The following is a 25,186-nucleotide window of genomic DNA, read 5'->3' as shown; positions in this document are numbered from 1 at the left end:
TAAGAGTAGTTAATTTTTTAAATAATGCAAGTATGATTTCAAAATAATGATTATATAATTCGAAATCAATAGCACTTAATTATGTTATGATTTTAGGGATTGTTTGTTTTATCCGACCTTTTAGGTATCCGACCTAGGTCCGGTCCCATTAGGGTCGGTTAAGAGGGGGTCTACTGTATGTAGGTAATTATTGTTGACAGTGCTGAGGGAAGGTTCTTGTGTGCATGTGTATCCTGCGTACCTCTCTTGTCTGTTACTCTAATTGACACCATCTATGTAGGTAATTATTGTTGACAGTGCTGAGGGAAGGTTCTTGTGTGCATGTGTATCCTGTGTACCTCTCTTGTCTCTTACTCTAATTGACACCATCTATGTAGGTAATTACTGTTGACAGTGCTGAGGGAAGGTTCTTGTGTGCATGTGTATCCTGCGTACCTCTCTTGTCTCTTACTCTAATTGACACCATCTATGTAGGTAATTAAATAAATGCAAACAGATTTTAGTTGAAACATAATTTGGTGTGTTTATTAAGTAGATAAGGTTCAGTCACAGCTCTAAGTACCAGGTTAGAGTCCTCCATTGACTGTTGACTCTGACGATTTTCCATTTACATGACTTGCTAAAGGAGCACTGCTCTCATTGTTGTTTATCTTGATTTTCTCCTTTTCATCACCTGTAGGTAAAATTTACATATACAAACAATACATCAACCATTAAACCCCCAACCAACTAAAACAGCAGTGATTTGACGAGTTATTTAATTTCTACTTGTGCCAAAATATCAGATTATGATTACATTACATTAGATCGTCTCGAGATTGAAAAATATTTAATATTTTGACAACCTTTAATTTTAACAGAAATTAAATTTATTAAATATTTTTTTTATTACTGGTTTTTTTTGTTTTTACCAAAAATTGTAGTTCCTGGGTATGCAATAAATATATTGCAATTTAGAAAATTACCATAAAAAGGGATTATGATGTTACATCTTAGGTCATGAATTTCCCTATGTCGAAATAAGAGATCACCGAAATGAAGGCTAGTAAGATTAACAGATTACATTTTAAACATCTAAGTGTTTTATTTATTTTACAATTAACTAAACCAACTAGTACACATAGTTTACTAAAATTATGATTTGACCTGGGCAAAATTGCTTGTTGCTTCATAAGCCATTGAAGTGGTATTCGACTCAACAAATGTTACTTTACAACATATCCAAAATCCGACCATGGAAAAGTGTCTAAAAATAAATTTTATAATGGCGGCTATTTTTCTTAAGAGTCATTTATTTTAAAACACCAATAGTCAGATGAATATGGGATATGGCCTTAAAACAATGCAAGAAAACATTGTATGGTTTTTTTTGGTATAGTGTTGAGTGTGCAGAGTGACGTACTAAAAGTTGCCAAAAATCTATCTACAGGAAACCCCCTCAAATGACGATTAAAAAATGGCGGTTATCCCCAACACTGGACACATAAAAAAAGATGCATTTTTATGCATATTTTTGAGATATTCACTTAAGATTACCACCGATATTTATTGTGTGTTAGTCCTTTATTTTGATAGGGAACGCATTTTGGCCACCATCTTGGATCTGCCATATTGGATCCGCCATATTGAAGATATATTCAAACGAAAATTCTTCCTCATACATTTCTTATGGACGTTACGTAGTTTGAACATTTTTTAAGAGAATTTTTCTTTTATCTCCAGTTATTACTAACGCTTGCAGTTTGTTCTAGCCTTAAAATATTCGGTGATAAAAGTGTTTTCATTTGAGCTATTGATCATTAAAATCGGACGTGTTATAGACGAGCTACAAACCCTAACACAATATTAAATTTAACTTTTTAGATACAAGTTTTTATTAAAAGATGTATGTCTCGGGTTGCTAATGTCACCAAGTTCTTTCTTGTCTCAAATTACTCAGTGGATGTTTGGCTTTAATTTTATGTATCACTTAATAACATCTGACAAATTTAAAATGAGTCATAAATCTTTATTTAACAATAAATTATTTCTTTTACAAAATTTGTCTTTAGTTTACGACATTTATCCCCAATTCTAATAACTCCCAAAAAGTAATCCATAGCTAAAACAAAAGTCTATAATGTTACTATTTATTTAAGACTGTAAAGATTTTTGGGAGTTATTTAGAATTGGAGATATATGTCTAAAACTAAAGACAAATTTTGAAAAACAAATAATCTACTTTTAAATAAAGATTCATGACTGAATTAAAATTCATCAGATTTTATTAAATGGTTAATAAAATTAAAGCCAAAGATTCCCTGAATAATTTGAGACTAGAATGAACTTGGTGACATATTAACAACCCGAGATATACATCTTTTAATAAAAACTTGTATCTAAAAAGTAAAATTTAATATTGTGATAGGGTTCGTAGCTCGTTTCTAAATCATCCGATTTTAATGATCAATAGCTCAAATGTAAACCCATTTATCACAGAATATTTTAAGGCTAGAACAAACTGCAAGCGCTAGTAAAACTGGAGATATAAGAAAAAATTTTCTTAAAAAATGATCAAACTACGAAACGTCCATAAGAAATGTATGGTGGTACGACTTTTTGTTTTGTAGTCTTTTTGCATTGCCTGCTTTGATATGTTTACTGTTTCATACTATAGTATTCATGTTTACTGTTTCCTATAATAGTTAATTTTTCACATATTTGTTCAAACGTCTAAGAATAATGTCCTTCTTGGTGAAAAACTCGTACTACCGTACAGTATCTGATATACCGCCAACCCTAGAGTGATTATTGAAAATGGTCCATTCTTCTTTTATGACCCATTGCGCAACTGTGGTGTAAACAGAACGGACTGTCTTGTTCTGCTTCTTGAGGGGAGTGCCAGATCAATGAATGTAAGAACATTGAAACAAAATGATAACAGTTATTCAAATGAATAGTTTGTCCAAGAAAACTTATTAAATTTAGTTATTTTTTAGTAACCATGGAAACTAAAATGTACATACAAAAATGCCATTGTCGTTTTAATTAGTCTATTCTTCCTATTTATTTGATATTTCAACATCCAATCTGATATTTAATTTATGTAAATGTGCTTTCCCACTATCCCATACCGCCAAAAGTCTTAAAACAAATGTCACAACAATTTGAAATGTTGCCGCCATTTTGAATTAGATTTTTTAGTAATTTCCCATGGTCGGATTTTGGATATGTTATAAAGCATCATTTTCTGTGTTGATTACCACTTAATCGCTTTTGAAGCAATTTTGCCCAGATTTAAGGGTAATTTGGCTTAGTTTGACTGGACTAACAAGATAAGTCATAAATAAATATTCTTTTAAGGTCTTAAGCAGCATCAAGATTCAATAAGTTTAAAACATGTGATGGATTGTGTCATGATTGATGAAAATGCTTCAAATGATAACTACTAACAACTAATAGCAAATTCTACTGATTACTGCAATATGGCATTGCAGCCTTGATAAATCAAATCCTAATGAACAGTAAAATATTGATCAATCAATTTTTTTATAGTCTGAGTTTTAAATTGCAGATGAGAAAATAAGTATAATAAGAGAAAATTGTACAGTTGAACCTCGTTTGTACGAACCTCGATAAGACAAATTTTTTTAATCCCCTTGACATTTTCATATAGGTCAATGCTAAAAACACCTCTATACAACGTAGTAATTAAGTTAATAACCTCCATAAGACGAATTTGTTTGTGACATGGGCTAGGACTGATTAACCTCTATACAACGAATATTCTTAGCACAAAACCTCTACAAGACGAACGTGACCTCTATAAGACGAATTTATCATAATCTTAACCTCCATAGTACGTAGTTTTCAAAACAAACAGAAGCTTGTCTCAACATGAAAAACCCACCCATCCCTCCTCCTTCCTCAGTCATTGTTTGGAGAAACCTTGGAGCGAGGAGAAACCTCTATAAGAAGAATAACAGCAGCATTAAACCTCGATAAAACGACCCTCTTTATTAACAATACCTCTATAGTATGAATTTTTCCTGTACCCCTTGAAATTCGTCTTATAGAGGTTCAACTGTATAAATGATTTCTTATGTGACAATTTTTAATATGATGTAAATCTAATATATAAAATTCTCGTGTCACAGTGTTTGTCTGCAAACTCCTCCGGAACGACTTCACCGATCGTTATGAAATTTGGTGTGTAAATTCTGTAGGTATGCGAATCGGCCGTAAACTATTTCCCGTTTCGAAATTCTTAAAAGGGCTCCGCCCCAGTGGCTCTGGAGTTTCCCATGTTAACCTTATGAGAAATGGAATTAATGAATCTTAACAGCTGTTTCAATTAAACAAGTTGGTTCTGTTCTATGATGTTCAATAGCATTAAAGTTACAAGGATTACCAACAGGGTGCAGCACTATTATTTCTTTTACATTTATGACAACAGCTAATTTGCAACCAAAAGGTGAGTGAGCGTAGCGAACGAACTTCAACCTGGAGGCGAGTGAGCGTAGTGAACGAACTTCAACCAGGACGTGATTGAGCGATGCGAACGAGATCATCTTGAAAATTAAACGTAACGGTACTTCTTTCCATCGGTCTGTCTTAGGGGAAACCTATAACTTAGGCGATACGAAGTTCGCCGGGTCAGCTAGTATGTATATAAAATTAATGCATTCGATTAAGTTTTTGCCAAAAAAAATTTATCATGCATTTTTTGCTTTTTGTTTTTTAAGATGTTGACATGTCACCCGTTTTACCAGCTGTGACAGGGAGGAAAATATATTGTGACGAATTAAGAATCTGAATCTGAAGTAAACTCTTAAGTTTTAATGAATTTGTTTCACAATCTGTAAACAATAAAAATGTACAACTGAAACTTATAAAGCGTGTACTTTAATAATTTGAAAAATTAAAAATACCCCCGCCGCAGCAAACCTGCAGACTAAGCGAATTTCAATTTGATTTACACTGAAATGTCTACTTAAAAATATAACATTTATTCCCGATTGAAATAGAATTAGTTTAACAAGTACTTAGGTTTCCTGCATCAGGGAGGTAAAACTGTTTTTTTTTTAATGTTAATAGTTAGTAAGAAATAAAAACATTTTTCAAATTTGATCAAAATATGTCCATAAACAAGCAAACTACAACAGTTTACTTATTCTCCATAAGAATAACATGGGAATTTTAAGATTACAATTTTTTGGAATTTTCTCCGTAACCATTAGGCGCATAATAACGCTTCAATATACTAAATTATTTGTTTTTTTAAGCTCTACAAAATGGTTTGGAAAGAAATTGCTAAATTTTATGTTTTTTTGGGTCAAAAATGCGAAAAACCTATTTTTACCCCATAAAACCCCCCGTAAACCCCCGTTCCCATGGTCCGATCATGCTGGATCGCGAACTCGTTCGAATAAACGTAGGTTTACACGTTTGTACCGAATTTCATCAAAATCGGATCATTTTTGCTCGAGTTATCGTGCTAACGGACACATATATATATATATAAAGGGTGCGCCAAAAAAACCTGACGGTTTCTGTTTTGTAATAAGTCAGCTGTTATACTAGCTAGAGACCTCATTGTTGTAGTGAACGATTGCTTAGGTTATGCCATTTTTAGGTTATGTTTGGTAAAACATCACGTCGTCAAAAGAAAGTTACTGTCTAGTGTGGTGCAGTGTGGTGTGGCACTGTTTGTAGTCATCGGACCATATGTTTTTGAGGACGAAAGTGGGAACACCCCCCTGTCACTGTGAACTCGGAACGCTATTTGGAAATACTGAGGGGGTTTTTGGTTCCACAACTGCGGATGTTATGAGGTATAGACATGACTAACACGTGGTTTCAACAGGACGGCGCAACTTGTCATACAGCCAATTATTCAATGTCAGTTTTGCGTGAACTCTTTGCCGGTAAAGTGATCTCATGGTTGGGTGATGTGCTGTGGCCAGCTCGATCCCCAGACTTAATTTTGTGTGACTGTTAGCTGTGGGGATACTTAAAAAGCAAAATGTTTGTTTCGAAATTTCAAACCATCCCTGAACTCAAGCAGTGTATCAGGGAAGAGATTGCTTCTATTCATCAGGCGAAGGTGACTGCAAATATACAAAAAAATGGGATGCCTGTGTTTAGCAGAAGGCGATATAAACTGAGTGATATAATTTTTCATAAATGAAAATGGCATAGTAGTGCGTACAATATAACGTTATTTAATACATGAAATTGTAGTTTGTTCTTGAGTTATTTAGTATTAAAAACCGTCAAGTTATTTTGGCGCACCCTTTATATATATATATATATATATAAATATATAAATATATAAATATATATATATAAATGAATTTGAACGGATGGTGTTTTTGGTCTCTAGGGACCTCGAAACGAAAAAAAAAATCGGTCCCGCGTCCAGGTCTTACCATGAGAACTACGGTAATAGCTTATTCCCTATATGGGAAAATTCGCTAAAAGGTAGTAATAAATAGTTTATGTGTAGGAAATTGTGTGGCTTAAAACATATAACAAAACAAGTTATGGGCAAGAAAGAAAACTGTAAATTACACTGTCTAGATATTCTTTCTTCTCCTGTTAGCGAATTTCGCATATAGGGAATAAGCTATTACCGTAGGTCTCATGGTAATACCTAGGCCCGGGACCAATTTGATTTTTAGTTTTGATGTCCCCAGAGGCTAAAATTACCATCCATTCAAATTCATAAATTTATATATACATACAGAATGTTCATAAAGGGGTGTCACAAACTTCAGGGACTGATACTACAGTGGAGTCCTGATAATCCGAACTTTGGTAATCCGAAAGTCCGCTTAATCCGAAACAAAAAAATACATTTTTTATATTTTTTTTATAAAAAAAATTAAATTTTTTTAAAATTATTTTTTTTTTATTTAACTTTTAACACACTTAGCTGTACCTTGTCAAAGTATTCTGTAGCGGCCGGGCGAGATAGACTTTTTTGTAGAGTATTTTAGTAAACATTTCACCATTTTTGTTATTAACATTTTTTATTTTCGTCCTCTAAATCACAAATGGATTTTATGAAGTGATAATGCTGCATCCACTAGGTCTAGCCTAAGACGAAAAAAATTTTAAAAATTAAAATTTTTTTTTATTAAAAAAAAACTTTTAATACGAAATATTCGGTAATCCGAAATGGGCCCGGTCCAAACCATTTCGGACTAACGGGATGCTACTGTACTAATCAATCTAAACAATAAAGTTCATATAAACATAGGTTGAAAAAAATTCAAATAGCCGCTAGCCACCATTTTGTATTTTTTACAAAACACTTTAATTATATCTCATGAATTATTCAGACTACGGAAACCAAACTTTGCATATAGGCCTACATTTATTGTGTCAAGAGGCAATAAAAAAAATAATGACAGCATGTAATCGTCTTTTAATTTAACGAATTGGCCGCCATTTAAAACTTTGAAACTTAAATTACTAAAATATGGCTGATTTTATGAAAAAATGTCAAGAACACTTAGCATTTTGAATTCCCTATTAAACATTGAATAGCACATCATTATTTGAAGGTACAAAACAGTTGTAAGTAAGAAAAAATAAGCTTGTTATTTAGATTTATTGAAGTTTGATTGATCAAGATTAAGATTCCATTGTAAGAAGTTGATAAAAAAAAAAGGAAATACTAATAAATGTGACATGAAGGACTAATGGATATGAAAATGAGATTATGAACTATGTTTTGCGCTAAAACAATCTGGGTTTTGAATGTTGGCAACAGTTAAGTATGTTTAATTTTCTTGTTGATTTTAAGTTTAGCCAAAAAGCCAAATTTTTGTAGACAAATATTTTAATTTGAAATAACAATTTACTCATTGTAGCAAATTAAATATTTTTATTTTGCAATTTACTAAGTAAATTGGGGTTTTGATGAATAGGGTGGTTGTTAGGTCAACTATTGCATGGATGTTCCAAAAACATGATCCATATTCCAACAACATGTAGCGAATCGCAATTAAGTAATTTGACATATGTTTAAAAGAGTGTTGCACACCCATATTCACTATTTATCTTGCGCAGAGCAACTAATGACTGGGAAATCAATATTTTTAAATATTATTTTCATCCTGTGTGAGTATGGTCAGATACTTCACATTGCAACTGATTCACCCTCATTGGATCTACATGTAGGCCAACCACATGTATTATCCAGCCTAGCAAAAAGAGGACCAGGATGATTGTTTATAATAGTATTTAACAAGATATCAATTGAAATAAGAAGTATTTTAAGATGAGGAAGGTTTTACAACAAGATTTTAAAATATTTTTAAGATGCCTTACTACTCTGTGAGAGTTTTTTAATGATTGGGCCAACAACAAAATTACGACCACAGCACAACAGTGCTTCCTGCAGGAGACTTCCAATTATCAAGTAAGTACTTACTCATACTTATCATTATCAAGCAACACGCTACTAACACATCTATACGCTTGTTTTGATATTGATTAATAGCCGAGTGGCTCCTGTTGAGTTAAATCTCCAATTAAAAGAGATGTTTACGACTCAAAATATTTTCAGTTGCAAAAATAGTGTTGGCACAGCATTGCCAAGGACTTCCCCGTTACAATGTGATCCCTTCTATTGTTACAGGGTTTCAAGAGATGGGTTTAAAAGCTCAAAAACAATTATTTATTGTTAAATATGCTCAAAAGTTAATGAAATAAAGGAATTAACTATTAAAAGCAGCATTCTCCTGGATGGGAGGGGTTCATGACACTGCCTATCTTCGACTTTATCACGGACCTGATCTGTGATATGTCATCATAGAAGTTTCATCAACTGGGTATGGTTCAGGTACATAACTTAAGATTTAATTCATTTAATTCCAAAGCTATTATAAAAAAATAAGAAAAAAAGATAGTGTACTCCTGTCATTCATTCAATAATGGAACTATAATAATTTCTGTAATCTCCAACTTCTAAGATGTAAAAAAGGCTAGTTTAATCTACAAATCATAACCACCATGCGATGACCAGATGATGCTCGCCAATAGCCGTACAATGATCGGACTCCCCGAGCAAGCAGTCGTACGTTGTATCACGTATACCTGGTCAACAGTTGTTCACTTCTAACGCCAGTTCTTACACACGTCCCTGTGGATACCTTGGAAAGCTCTGCAGAACTTGGTGGTGGTGTCCCAGTCCTCGCGGAGGGAGAGGTTAAACATAGAGTATGCTGGGTTGCCAGTCACCTCCTCTACAAGAGACAGGAACTTGGGCAGACACTTCTCCAACGCTCCGTTGTCTAGTGCAGAGTATGTTTCTAGCAGGATCAGACCCTTACACCTGCACACAACAAATATGTCTCTGTATGAGAATGATGTTAAACATGGAGTATGCTGGGTTGCCAGTCACCTCCTCTACAAGAGACAGGAACTTGAGCAAACACTTCTCAACCGCTCCGTTGTCTAGTGTAGAGTTTGTCTCTAGCAGGATCAGACCCTTACACCTGCACACAACAAATATGTCTCTGTATGAGAATGACGTTGATCATGGAGTACACAGGAACTTGGGCCGACACTTCTCCAACACTCCGTTGTCTAGTGCAGAGTATGTCTTTAGCAGGATCAGCCCCTTACACCTGCACACAACAAATATGTCTCTGTATGAGAATGATGTTGACCATGGAGTACACAGGAACTTGGGCATACACTTCTCCAACGCTCCGTTGTCTAGTGTAGAGTTTGTCTCTAGCAGGATCAGACCCTTACACCTGCACACAACAAATATGTCTCTGTATGAGAATGATGTTGACCATGGAGTACACAGGAACTTGGGCATACACTTCTCCAACACTCCGTTGTCTAGTGTAGAGTTTGTCTCTAGCAGGATCAGACCCTTACACCTGCACACAACAAATATGTCTCTGTATGAGAATGATGTTGACCATGGAGTACACAGGAACTTGAGCAGACACTTCTCCAATGCTCCGTTGTCTAGTGCAGAGTATGTCTCTAGCAGGATCAGCCCCTTACACTTGCACACAACAAATATGTCTCTGTATGAGAATGATGTTGACCATGGAGTACACAGGAACTTGGGCATACACTTCTCCAACGCTCCGTTGTCTAGTGCAGAGTATGTTTCTAGCAGGATCAGACCCTTACACCTGCACACAACAAATATGTCTCTGTATGAGAATGATGTTAAACATGGAGTATGCAGGGTTGCCAGTAACCTCCTCAACAAGAGACAGGAACTTGAGCAGACACTTCTCCAACGCCCCGTTGTCTAGTGCATAGTATGTCTCTAGCAGGATCAGACCCTTACACCTGCACACAACAAATATATCTCTGCATGAGAATGATGTTAAACATCGAGTATGCAGGGTTGCCAGTCACCTCCTCAACAAGAGACAGGAACTTGAGTAGACACTTCTCCAACGCCCCGTTGTCTAGTGCATAGTATGTCTCTAGCAGGATCAGACCCTTACACCTGCACACAACAAATATATCTCTGCATGAGAATGATGTTAAACATGGAGTATGCAGGGTTGCCAGTCACCTCCTCAACAAGAGACAGGAACTTGAGTAGACACTTCTCCAACGCCCCGTTGTCTAGTGCATAGTATGTCTCTAGCAGGATCAGACCCTTACACCTGCACACAACAAATATATCTCTGCATGAGAATGATGTTAAACATGGAGTATGCAGGGTTGCCAGTCACCTCCTCAACAAGAGACAGGAACTTGAGTAGACACTTCTCCAACGCCCCGTTGTCTAGTGCATAGTATGTCTCTAGCAGGATCAGACCCTTACACCTGCACACAACAAATATATCTCTGCGTGAGAATGATGTTAAACATGGAGCATGCAGGGTTGCCAGTCACCTCCTCTACAAGAGACAGGAACTTGAGCAGTCACTTCTCCAACGCTCCGTTGTCTAGTGTAGTTTGTTCCAAGCAAGATCAGACCTTTAAATAAATATCTCTTTACTGTCACATTAATGTTAGTCATAATTGTAGCTACTAAACAGGTATAATTGTCAGTCCAGTCAAAATTGCACAGTTACAAGAATCACTACATAGAGGAAACAAGTCATAACGTCACAAAATAATAAATAGTCATTACGTCACCAGTTGAACCTTTACACCAAGAAATAATGGTTTTGTGAGAGAGGTTTTCTATTTTAAGTACATAGATTGTAAAGACATGTGTAGACTTAGCATTTCCATTATGAACGAGTTAATTTTAGATTTGGATGGTTTTTAAGGAAAGAAGACTACTTTTAAAATAACACTGAATATAATACAATTTGAATTTGGGTCAAAATAAAGAGAAAATCAGGAGTCATTTTGTATTTTTAAGATAAACATTTTTTCTTTGAATTTTTCCAACCGATCTCTATGGAACTGTAGAAGAGACCCTTGTTAGAATAAAATTTCATCATGATTAAACTTAAATTTCAAAATGGCGGCCATTTTAATTTTTAAACTTAAATTACTACAAAATGGCTGATTTTATGAAAAAAATTATTGAACACTTTTATTTAGTATTTTTAATTCCCTATTAACTGTTATACCATGGTCAAAAAGATCAAGAAATAGCCGAAATATTGCAACTTTTAGTTGTAAAATGGGGTAGAAATAGTCTAAGCTAGTCAGGTTTTCCCCAGTATACAACTAAAAATTAATATTTCAGCTTATTATTATTTGATCATTTTGAACTTGGTATCGTTTCATATGGAATTAAAAATCTATACTATTATATAAAAATCTAATGGTGTCTGTCTGTATGTGTATTACTAATAGGTGCAAAAACTACTGAACCAACTGAGCTAAAATTTTACAAAAATATAGTTACCATACCAAGGACCATTATAGGAATATTCACATTTTGATACTGACTGTAGGCTTTGCCCCTTTGGCTTTAAAAGTTCTGATGTGAAGAATTTAAAAGTAAATATTGATTGGTCTCCATGGCTGTGATGAGAACACTAACAATGTTTGCTTTGACATTTAAATGTAAACAAGAAGAACTGCTAAACTGCATATTTCACAACTTCAGACAGCTGATACAAAGAAATTAAATATAATATTTTCCATAACTATGAGGTAGGTTTATTTTAATCTAACCTTTTATCATGGATTATTTATTCTAAAACTATGTCAATGATTATATAAAAAAAAGATTCTATAACCGTTGCTGTATCAACTCCTGGTATCAACTCCGGCTCTGCTTTGGATTATTTAAAGCGTCTAAGTTATGAAAATAATATTATTTATATCATTTCATAGAAACAGTATGAAAATTACAATGTATAGATGTTTTATATGAATTTGGAGGCTACTTTAAATAAATTCTAACTGCTTAACATGTGTTAGATTAACTTAACATAACTTGCACATCACATTGTTTTTTTTCTATATATATATATACAGGGTTAGAAAAAGTGTGGAGACCCCCTGTTATTTTTTTAACGGCCCATACTAGAAAGATTAAACTCGACACATCTTTATGACATGTTATGAAGTACCTTTTGGGCATAACCGTCACTTGGTGTACATCCCCAAAATGGGGGATTTTGGGGGAAACTAAAAAATTTCAAATATAAAGACCCATCGAGTGACCCCTCATTTTGAAGGTCCTGGTAAAAGAAACCCAACAACGCATACTAGAGGTCTTTATCTCAATCCAGTAAAAAATGGCAGCCGATCAAAATTCTCAAAAGTTAAAATTAACTTACAGCTTTCCAAGTCTGGAGACCCTCTGTAAATTTTGTAGCGGCTCACACTAGGAAAACTAAACTCTACACACCTTTTTGGCATGTTATGAAGTATTTTTTAAGCCTAATAGCCACTTGCTTACCAAACCCAAAATGGGGGATTTTGGGGGAAACTCAAAAGTTTTAAATAATAAGTCCCATCGAGTGACCCCTCATTTTGAAGGTCCTGATAAAAGAAAACTAACAACGCAAACTAGAGGTTTCTATCTCAATCCAGTAAAAAATGGAAGCTGATTGAAATTTTTAGAAATCGGAAATAACTTGCAATTTTATATTTAATTGGCTGCCATATTTTACTGTGTTAAGATAGAGACCTCTAGTTTGCGTTGTTAGTTTTCTTTTATTATGACCTTCAAAATGAGGGGTCACTCGATGGGGCTTATCGTTTGAAATTTTTTAGTTTCCCCCCAAATCCCCCATTTTGGGTTTGGGAACTTATGAGAATTTCAATTGGCTGCCATTTTTTTACTGAACTGCGATAGAGACCTCTAATTTGCGTTGTTGGTTTTCTTTTACCAGGACCTTCAAAATGAGGGGTCACTCGATGGGTCTGTGTTTGAAATTTTTGAGTTTCCCCCAAAATCCCTCATTTTGGGGATGAACACCAAGTGGCGGTTATCCCCAAAAAGTACTTCATAACATGCCATAATGGTTGCCGAGTTTAGTTTTTCTAGTATGGGCCGTTAAAAAAATAACAGGGGGTCTCCACACTTTTTACTAAGCCTGTATATATATATATATGGTAAATTAAGTTATTGTGTTTTGCTAAACCTATGATTAAATTAAACTAAAGAATATCATCAATAACTAAATTGTACGTCGTTGATTTTTGTTTTTAAAATCTGTTGTATATAGGCTACTGTATTGTGTAACTATAATTAATTTTCAAATGGTAATACAAAAAACTCTTATTTTATCTTAACATAGCTTTCAGGCTTTCAGTTCACATTTACTTTATTTGATAAATTTATTATTTGTGTTTTGCCACACCACTGATTAAATTAAACCAAGGAAAATATCATAAAACTAAGCAGTGCACTGTGTTCCTTTGTTTCTAAAATCAATGAAATATCTGTAACTATGTTTACTTAATGGTAAGTGTGCAATATGTAAAGGCAATGGACGATGGAACTGATTAAAATACCCCCGCCGCAGCAAACCTGCCGTCTAAGCGAATTTCCATTTGGCCGAATTGATTTTCAATTGATCTATTTAAATAACATTATTAGGTTTAACGAGTACCTAGGTTTGCTGCTACAAGGAAACTAATAAAGTAGTGTGTTTTTAGTAAAATATTGATAGCTTACTATAAAATAAATAAATTTGCCAAGTTTGATCAAAATATATCCATAAACAAACAAACTACAACATTTTACAATATTATCCATAAGAATAACATGGGAATTTTAAATTTACCATTTTTTTAGTTTTCTCCGTAACCAATAACCGTACAAAAACACTTTTATATACTGAATTGTTTGTTTTTTTAAGCTCTTTAAGAAGGTTTAGAGAAAAATTGGGAAATGTTGTGTTTTGAGGGTAAGAAGTGAGAAAAACCAATTTTTACCCCATAAAACCCCCCATAAACCCCTGTTCCCATGGTCCGATCATGCTGGATCGCGAACTCATTCAAGTTTATCCCGCCTTACACATTCAAACCAAATTTCATCAAAATCGGATACAAATTACTCAAGTTATCGTGTTCACGGACACATATATATGTGATGACTTGACATCAAAAATGACTTGACAATGGACTTAGTTCCGAAACATGTCGTCATGAAAAATAAAATAATTACTAAAAGGGTACTTTGTTATATATGTTTTAATTTTAATATACATATATAAAAATTTGAACGAATGGTGTTTTTGGCCTCTGGGGACATTAAAATGAAAAAGTAAATCGGTCCCGGGCCTAAGTCTTACCATGAGACCTACGGTAATAGCTACTTCCTTATAGGGAAATTCGCTAAAAACTGGTTTGTATATTAAGTTGTTTGTTGATATTTTTGTAGAGTAGAATCAGAGATGCAGTGAAACATATACTGTATTTTCTGTTACATTTTTTAGTCCTTGATGTTTTTATAATCATATTAGTTTTGTCTACTGTCTTTAATGCTAAATTATTTGTATAAAATTTTTTATAGTACCTATAGATATACTTTCTTTAATATTTCAAAAAACTGTATTGTCTTTAATGCTAAATTATTTGTTTAAAATTTGTTATAGTACCTATAGATATAGTTTCTTTAATATTTCAAAAAACTGTATTGGTAAGGCACAGCAATATTTCTAAAGTTTATAATAGCTGACTTAGTTTTGCTAATGATTTATTGTGAGTGAAGATACTGAAGATGGAAGGATTTGTGATTTAATATAAAGAAGAGTGAAACAAAAAAAAAATGTTCATTTAAATTTAATAATTAGTAATAACTTCAAAATTGAAATTTAAAATGTCAATAATAAAAAAAAGATATGTAATTAAGGGAGATGAAATGGTGGTACCCACTACTTACCAGATTTAAAGTCATAACTTAGACGTTTCTATTAAGGCCATAAAAGTTGAATTTCGTTTCTAAAAGCGTTGGCGGATGTGTAACTATTATATGCAACAGATGTAAAGATTAAAATGTTTCTATTTTGTGTCCTCTTCCCGTTGCAAAGCACGGGTACAACAGCTAGTACTAAATAAAAGTGTTCTTGACATTTTTTCATAAAATCAGCTATTTTGTAGTAATTTAAGCTTAAAAAATTGAAATGGTCGCCATTTTGAACTGTTGAGTTCAATCAAGATGCCTTTTTTTTCTACAAAGGTTCTCTTCTACTTTAACACACATACCAAGTTTCATAAGAATTTGTTGAAAAAATACAAAGGTAAAAATGTTTAGCCTATGTTAAAAATACAAAATGTCAGATATTTGGTTAACCCTAGCAGTGGCCAATGTTAGAAGTGGGGAATGGCCAACCCATTTTGGCGATTTTGCAGACCTCTTTTTGAAAATTCGTAAAAAATTCAACCGTACAAGTAAACCTAGCCAACCTCATATTCATTTTGTTCGGAAAGAACAGGAGAATCTAGAAATACTAATATCATAATGATTTAGACAGTGTATTTTATCGGTTAAGTGAAAAAAATAAAAAAAATAGAATTTTTTTTTGAAATTTCAAAAGCGGCCTCGGTATTTTTTTTTCTACGGATTTTTTATGGGAAATTCATTATATACATTTTGTAGACAATCTAATTCCCTACATAGAAATATATAACATGTTAGGAAAATATTTTTTTTTTTATAAGTTTTTGGGGCGAAATATATTCGCGAAATATATACAAACGGAGAACCGAAAAAATTGAAAACCGTACAGTGTTAGTTTATGTTGTAAAAAGTTCTATAATATATGTGAATACTAATAATGATATATACATGTTTGTAAAGCTAATGAAGTAAGGAATCAAAAAAGTCATAAAGTTTATGGTAAAAATAAGTTTTTACCTATAAACATACGTATATAAAATAATGTTTTTATATTTTAGCGATTTCTCAAGAAAAAAAATTCACAGTATTTAGTATACAACTTTTGTACCAAATTTTTTTACTTCAAACCAACATAATAATCTTGTAGTGTATTCAATTACCTACATAAAAATGTATAACATGTTAGAAATATTTTTTTTTTGAAGGTACGTAATAGGGACATAATAATACAATAACAGCAAAACCGCAAATAAGTGTAAACTATAGCCTACAGTGTTTGTTTGTGTTGTGAAACATTATGTAGGCTGATGATATGTAGCCTACATATTTGTAAAGCTAATGAAGTAAGGAATCCAAAAAAGTCATAAGTATGATGGTAAAAAGTTATTTTCACCTATGATTATGTATCAATTTGAGAACGTTTTGAATTTTTTGCGCATTTCGAGAAAATGGAGTGTACAGTATTTAGTAGCCTATATAATTTTGTTACAAAATTTTTTACACCCAAACCAATATAAACATGTTGTAGTGTATTAATTTACCTTTATAAAAATGTATAACACCTTGGGTAAATCATTATATAGCATATATAGCACCTCTGAATGTCAGAATCGTCATTTTTGGACATGATGCTAACAAAATACAGTATTTAGTATAGGCTATAACTTTTGTACAAAATTTTTTACCCCCAAACCATTATAAACATGTTGTAGTGTATTCATTTACCATTATAAAAATGTATAACACCTTGGGTATATCATTATATAGCATATATAGCATGGCAAACTAAGGTCCGTCTCGTACAACAATCTCTGAATGTCAGAATCGTCATTTTAGGACATGATGCTAACAAAATACAACCTTTTATGAACACTATTTCACACAATTCAGTAATATTTATGCATGAAGATTACTGTTACACACACACACAAACTTCACTAACACTAACACTACGAACTAATAACGTATTTAGTAATAAATCGCGGATAACACGAGAACGAACACTATTACCGGCAACAACACAAACAAACAATGGCGAATACAAGACAGCTGACAGACTGTAGCAGTAATGACTCACTTCCGTCGTCTACATGCAAGCATACAGAAATAACCCTGAGTGCAGGGCTACCACTCTCTGAATCTATATTTCTTCCTCTTCAAAATGACATACTATATGACTAGTAATAATAAATTACACTGTATGTAATTTGTATTTTCCACATCGTCACCTGACGACCATTGGCCATTTTTAAAAATTTCGAAAACAGCTATTTACATAAAATTGTACCGGTTGTGCAATCAATATTTCGTTCTAAATATTACCACCACAATGAAGATAAAATCAATGGCTATCCAGTGGTACCACTCGCAACATCCCACGACGAAAATTACCCAAGCAGGGTAATGCCAAACAAGACGTGTTTTGCCAGTTCCCAAGTGTCGGCTGCAAAAGTCGTGCCGCGTAAAAAATTCATTTGATTTCTAATCGTCGTGACATTGTTATATACCTGCTACAGGGTTTGTTTATTAATAAAATGAAAGTTCAGAATGTGATCTTTCGAATGGTATATATATTATTCTCATCTGAGTTGATTATACGTGTTTTTTTTACCGCTAACAAAATTTCGGCCCACATCGTCACCAGGCGACTATGGCCATTCTAAGCATCAACGTCAGATCGTCACCAGACGACGATCGGCCACTGCTAGGGTTAACGAAGCGATTTTGGAACAAAATTTGAGACATGATTTTCTCTTTATTTTGACCAAAGGAATCACTAGGTAAAATATTTACCCACCTTTTTTGAACACTCTGTATATGTGTCTGTGAACACGATAACTTGAGTAACCTGTCCTTTTTTAGTTGTAAAATGGGGTAGAATAAGGCAGAAGCTAGTCAGGTTTGCCCCATTTTACAATTAAATACCCCCGCCGCAGCAAACCTGCCGACTAAGCGAATTTCCAGTTGCCTGAATTGATTTTCAATTAAATGTCTTTAATTAACATTAATTGTTATGAGTACATAGGCTTGCTGCTACAGGGAGGGTAAAAAAGTGTGTTTTTTAGTGAAATATTAATAACTTAGTATAAAATGAATAAATTTACCAAGTTTGATCAAAATATATCCATAAACAAGCAGACTACAACATTTTACAATATTCCTTATAAGAATAACATGGGAATTTTAAAATAACAATTATTAGAATTTTCTCCGTAACTAATAATAGTACAAAAACACTTTGATATATTAAATTATTTGTTTTTTTAAGCTCTTTAAGAAGGTCTGAAGAGAAATTGGGAAATTTTGCGTTTAGAGGGTCAAAAATTAGAAAAACCAATTTTTACCCCATAAAACCCCGTTCCCATGGTCCAATCATGCTGGTTCGCAAACTCATTCAAGTTTATCCCGCCTTACACCTTCAAACAAAATTTCATCAAAATCGGATAAAAATTACTCAAGTTATCGTGTTCATGGACACACATATATATAAATCTATATATATATATATATATACATATATAAAAATTTAAACGAATGGTGTTTTTGGCCTCTGGGGACATCAAAATGAAAAAGTAAATCGGTCCCGGGCCTAGGTCTTACCATGCCACCTACGGTAATAGCTACTTCCCTAATAGGGAAATTCGCTAAAATCATAATATTTCAGCTATTTCTTATTCGATTTTTTGAACTTGGTATCGTTTAAAAGGAAATTAAAAATGCTAAATTTAATTTGTTAAAAAGTTAATAAGTTAATTGTAAGTTTTCCAAAAAAATTTTTCATAATTTAGCTATTTTTGAGTACCGGGTAATTTCAATTAATAAATCAAAATGGCCGCTATTTTGAAATATTAAGTTGAATCAAAATTGGTTTAACGGTGTAAGGAGGGATAAGTTAAACATAATTGAGTTGGCGAACCAGAATGGTCGGACCATGGGAACAGGGTTTTACAGGAGGTTTTATGGGGTAAAAATTGGGTTTTTGGAGAATTTCCAATATAGGGAATAAGCTATTACCGTAGGTCTCATGGTAAGACCTGGACTCGGGACGATTTACTTTTTCGTTTTGAGGTCCCCAGAGGCCAAAAACACCATCCGTTCAAATTCATATATAGCCTATATATAAACAGGGTGTTCAAAAAAGGTGGGGACATATTTTACCTAATGATTCCTTGGGTCAAAATAAAGAGAAAATCAAGAATAAAATCTTTTACAAACTCGCTTTGTTAACCAGATATCCGCCATTTTGTTTTTTTACATAAACATTTTTATCTTTTAATATTTTCAACCAATCTTTATGAGACTTGGTATGTATATTAAGGTAGAAGAGACCCGTGTTAAAAAAAGTTCATCTCAATTCAACTTAAAATTTAAAAATGGCGGCCATTTAAAGTTTTTAAACTTAAATTACTCAAAAATCTCTGGTTTTATGAACAAATTTCAGGAGCACTTTTATTTAGCATTTTTTTCATCTATCAAACGATACCAAGTTCAAAAAGATTGAATAAGAAATAGCTGAAATACAACGATTTTTGGTTGTAAAATGGGGTAGATTAAGGCAGAAGCTAGTCAGGTTTGCCCCATTTGAGGTCCCCAGAGGCCAAAAACACCATCCATTTGAATTCATATACAGGGTGATTGAAAAGTCTGGGTACGGCTTAATATTTTAAAATATAATGCAGATTGAGCTACAATACTTGGTACAAAGTTACAGGGCATAAAACTCTATTTTAACACATATTCAGTGATTCAATAACCCTTCAGGAGGACGGCCCACAAGGAGTCGGAAGAAAATCTTAAATGGAAGCATAGGTCAATATGCACATCAAATTAAAGGTCTTTTTTAGTAGAATACAATGCCGCAAACCGTACTTCAAAAGGTTGATCCTGCGCAAAATGGCAGATGTTCAAAGATTTCTTGAATCCGCCATTTTGAATCTTTGAACGACTGTCATTTTTTACTCATGCATTCTTTTGAGCTTGAATTTACGGCATCGTAATCTACTAGTGAAGACCTTTAATTTGATGTGCATATCGACCTATGCTTAAGTTAACAATTTTCTTCCGATTCCTAGGGCTGTGCTCTCTGAGGAGTAAGCGTATAATAGCAATGTAAATTAAATGAATCTTTGAACAACTGTCATTTTGCGCAGGATCAACCTTTTGAAGTGCGGTTTGCGGCATTGTATCCTACTAAAAAGACCTTTAATTTGATGTGCATATTGACTTATGCTTCTATTTAAGATTTTCTTCCGACTCCTTGTGAGCCGTCCCCCTGAGGAGTTATTGGATCACTGAATATGTGTTAAAATAGAGTTTTATGCCCTGTAACTTTGTACCAAGTATTGTAGCTCAATCTGCAATATATTTTAAAATATTTAACCGTACCCAGACTTTTCAATCACCCTGTATATAAATATATACTAGCAGAGTACCCGTCCTTCGTACGGGGTTGGCATATAAGTATAAAATGCTCATTGCAGTTATACTCAAGCTTTGCGTTTGCAATGGGAGAGGACACAGTTTGATTATTTCCTTCATTAAATTTACGGCATACCATATTCAGGGCTAGAGATATACATTAGCCCTGTATATATATGTATCCCTGTACCATAGTATTACATATCTAGCAAACCTGCAGACTAAGGGAATTTCCATTTGCCTGATTTGGATTTACACTAAAATATATCACATTTATTCCCTATTTAAATAGAATTAGTTTAACGAGTACTTAGGTTTGCTGCAACAAGGAGGGTAAAAAAGTGTTTTTTGTTGTAAAATGTTAAAAGTTTAGTAAGAAAATTAATGTATTTTCCAAATTCCATCAAAATATGTTCATTAACAAGCAAACTACAACAGTTGACTTATTCCCCATAAGAATAACATGGGAATTTTAAATTTACATTTACAATTTTTTTGGAATTTTCTCCGTAACCATTAGGCGCACAATAATGCTTCAATATACTAAATTATTTGTTTTTTTAAGCTCTACAAAATGGTTTGGAAAGAAATTGTGAAATTTTGTGTTTTTAGGGTCGAAAATGGGAAAAACCTATTTTTACCCCATAAAACCCCGTTCCCATAGTCCGATCGTGCTGGTTCGCGAACTCGTTCAAATAAATGTAGGTTTACACATTTATACCAAATTTCATCAAAATTGGATCGTTTTTGCTTGAGTTATTGTGCTAACGGACACATTATATAAGTTATGAATTTGAACGGATGGTGTTTTTGGCCTCTAGGGACCTCAAAACGAAAAAGAAAATCGGTCCCGGGTCCAGGTCTTACCATGAGTACTACGGTACTCACCATAGAACGGTGAACTACGGTGAACTACGTAGCTTACGGGGAACTACGGTAATAGCTTATTCCCTATATGGGAAATTCGCTAAAACTATTAAAAGTTTGCAAAATACCACAAATTATTCATGAAATTAAAAACATAAACTTAACTGTAAACAATCCTATATTGACAGTTATCTATATATCTAATTCCTTAAGCCCAAAATTTTACAATGAAACTGTGAGCGAACGGGAGGCCGTAGAAAGCTGGGAGAGGTCTCATTTTAAAGGTCTGGGCATGAAATTTTGGGGAAAATTATTAATTTTTCTTAATTATGCACCAAAAGGTTGTTAGGAAATGAAATAATTTACATTCATATAGCACGGGAATCCAATTTTATGTCTTTTTATTTAGTCTAAACACAGCTGTCAATTGAAAAAATGATAACCACACCTGAATGTGCATTATTTTGTTATTGTAAGAAGTAGTAAATAACACAAAGTGAAAATTAGATAGGGCCTAAAATATTTTGAACAAAGAATTTGATACTTTCAAACTTAATACTTAAAAATGGATTGTTCTTTTGCACAGTATTAATGTATAATGTCAGAAGACCACCACGCAGAGGTAGGCCGCCACGCAGAGGTATTGTTCCTCGAAATGAGAACAACAGGCGCCAGATTTGGCGTGATATTGGAAGAACAATAAATGATCTATGGATGAACATTAATTTATTCCTGTGTATTGATTGCTGTATCACTTATAAATGAGATTGCATTATACAGCCTAGGACCAATTAACAATGGGTGCATTCGTGGTGCATTGTCCAATTTGATTTGGTGACATTGTGGCGCAAGGCCGAACCTTCACAAAAGTGGGCATTTGAAAAACCCAGTGTTTACCCATGGTCAACTCTATGTCGCTTTTAACTGGCAAAGCGGCCAGATATGATGTTAAAATAGTACTAGAACCAAATCAAGACCAAGGACTCGACCAAAATGGATACTATACAACAAATGTCGTTTTCAGCGAGATTTTGTTATAAAATTAACATTTTAAAATTTGGATGATGACAGATGACATTATCTCTATGCGTTTTTCTAAGTTAATTTGTCTATATTTATAGAAATCTATATAGATTTAATTAATAGTCATGAAAATTGTTATTGGAAAATGTTCTTTAGTTGTACTGTATTATAATTAGAAAGTTTATATTTAGGGATGGACGAGATTGGATTTTTAATTTGAGACGAGACGAGACGAGATTTTTTATTTCTCTTAAAATTTCGAGACGAGATCGAGACGGGACTTCCCTTCTCATACACAACGGGAAATGCACGTTCAAAATTTTTACCTGATTTAGTAACATTGTTAGATGACTGTTTAAATACAAAAATAATAATAATAGGCAAGAATATTTACAATCTTTTATTAAAAAACATCAGCATAACATTTTTCACGTCTAACTTATTAAAAATGCCTACGATTAGGAAATATAGTGATATCAGTTAGGATAGAGTTCAACTTATCCTAAAATAAAATAAATCATAAAATAAAAGCAATATTAATTTTTATAAAATAGTTACTTGTTTTGACTTTTTATAGTAATAAAACATTGATCACACTGCTTACACTTAACAAAACTTCTCAAATGTTATTAAAGTAATATTATTAAAATAATTAAAGTAGTATTTACATTTAAAGAATTAATTAAATAAGAACGCCTTTGCAAAGGAAACGCAACTACAACACGCTCCTGTATTGCAGGTATTGCATTGACTTTCTGCAGGCGTTTTTAATTTTTTTTAATTTTTTTTAATTTTTTTTTCTCGTCTCGATAAAAATCTCGGCCAAAAAGAAATCTCGTCTCGTGTAACGAGATTTAAAATTTCCCGAAATTTTGAACTTGACCATCCCTATTTATATTATAAACACACCGCATGTCCTTTGGAATTTTTATTTTAAACAGAGCAGACATCAAAATGCATTGTGCAGGTATGTAATAACTATATTATACATATCATAATATACAAAAGTGTTAAATGATAATTCAAATTAGGGTAACCCATGAGACTCATAATTTGTACAATATAATTACTAGAATATATATAGGGGCTATTGCCCCTACAAGCCACTAGTCATTGTGTATCACAGTTTTTTGTTGCTGCTTATAGTTATAAGCTGTTGTTATATAAATGCAAAAAAAAAAAATAATAGTGCTGCACCCTGTTGGTAAATCTTATAACATTTTAATTATTTTGCATATCATAGAACCAACTTTTTTAGTTGAAACAGCTGTCTATGTTCTTTAATTCCCTTTAAATATGAATACTCATAAGATATTTATACTCTTTATTTTATTTTTATTACTACAGTATTCCTACTTTTCACGTGAAAACATACCTAGGATGGCAAGGTTCTCTGTAGATGTCTAATTGGAAATACTGGTTGTTATCAAGAAAACAGCGGCGTCGCTTGAAGATGGTGAAGTGGGAGTCGTCCCTCTGCGCCAACATGTTGATGTAGTCTCGGTGTGTGAGCTGCGTCTTGACCTCAACTACTTGGCCTCGCAGCTTGGGCTTGCGTATGGTGTGGATGTAGGACCAGTGGCCTGCCAACCCAGTACTGTCTGACTCCCACACAGTATGTTAGTGACTCACGCAACAACAACAATAACAACAACAACAACACACCAGTACAACACATCAGCTGATACAATATCTTAGTGTTATTATGTACCCCGTTAATGGTATGCCATTAACCGCCATTAAGGCCGTTAATGCCTTTTCTTCAACGTACATGAAGAAAAGGCATTTGAAGTTCAACCTATGGCCACATAAAGAGGCTTCCTGACAATAGACTTACAAAAAGAATAGGAAAATGTATACAAATTGTTAGACAAATTGAAATTAGCAAAAGTTATTAATAAAGTCAATTTTTTGTAGAAATAATTTTAGAACGAAAATTGAAAAATGGAAAGTTAAACCGGAGACAAAAGCTTTAAAGGCAAAAAAATAGTGATGTAAGAAAAGTGGAATTTTTACTGCTAATGAATAAATGACAGGAAAGAAGCTCCAGAAACCAGCCACAATCATTCAATTTCTTCAAATTTGGAAGCTTTATGTCCAATTTTAATAATGTAAATTAGAATTAAATCACAGACCAAATTCAAATAATACTTTTTGAAGAGGCTTCAAAGGATCTCTAAAATAATAATGTTCTTATTTGATTGACGTAAAAACCCCACTCTCAATCAAACTGCATCAGCTGGTGAGTTTCAACTAAAGCAATGAAGCTTGTGATGCTGACAAAACAGTGCAAACTAACTGTACATACAAGCAAGGCCCCACTACAAAAACAGGCCATGCTACAGCATGAGCAGCGCAACACTACGTCACAGTGGTGGATAGTTGTACTAAACTCTTACCATTAAAATCTTACAAACAGCCAGCTTGTTTATTTACCTAAAACATATGGGAATGGCGATAACAATGAATTTATCAATTAAATCTATCCACTAGTGTGACATCAAGGATCCTGCAGCATGGCCTGTTTTTCTAGTGGGGCCTTGATACAAGTGTCCCAAACTATATTTCAATACAAAACAGAGAAAAACTGGTACAGTAGAGTCCCGCAAACTCGGCGTAATGTGGACTGGAAGGGTGCTG

General features: G+C 33.4%; 1 protein-coding gene across 7 annotated transcripts in view; it reads right to left on the bottom strand.

Moving 5' to 3' along the window:
• Positions 1-497: 497 nt before the first annotated feature.
• Positions 498-25,186, bottom strand: part of LOC128982824 (TRPL translocation defect protein 14-like) — a 191,853-nt gene continuing 167,164 nt past the window's right edge. For 3 of the 7 annotated variants that reach the window (XM_054401841.1, XM_054401843.1, XM_054401845.1), the window contains 3 exons: positions 23,922-24,147; positions 9,144-9,325; positions 498-673 (listed from right to left, as the gene is read on the bottom strand). In XM_054401841.1, coding sequence (XP_054257816.1) covers positions 567-673; positions 9,144-9,325; positions 23,922-24,147 — 515 coding nt within the window. In that variant the 3' untranslated portion in view covers positions 498-566. Of the gene's footprint in view, positions 674-9,087; positions 9,326-10,592; positions 10,801-23,921; positions 24,148-25,186 lie in introns of those variants that run through there. The other 4 variants (XM_054401844.1, XM_054401847.1, XM_054401846.1 and 1 more) reach the window with 3 other exon arrangements.

The sequence above is a fragment of the Macrosteles quadrilineatus genome, unplaced genomic scaffold (assembly GCF_028750875.1).
Source record: "Macrosteles quadrilineatus isolate MER2022 unplaced genomic scaffold, UCM_ALF_1.0 Scaffold_1__1_contigs__length_201487025, whole genome shotgun sequence".
NCBI lineage: Eukaryota > Metazoa > Arthropoda > Insecta > Hemiptera > Cicadellidae > Macrosteles > Macrosteles quadrilineatus.
Note: the sequence above shows the minus strand (reverse complement) of the source record. Positions and strands in the feature narration are given on the sequence as shown.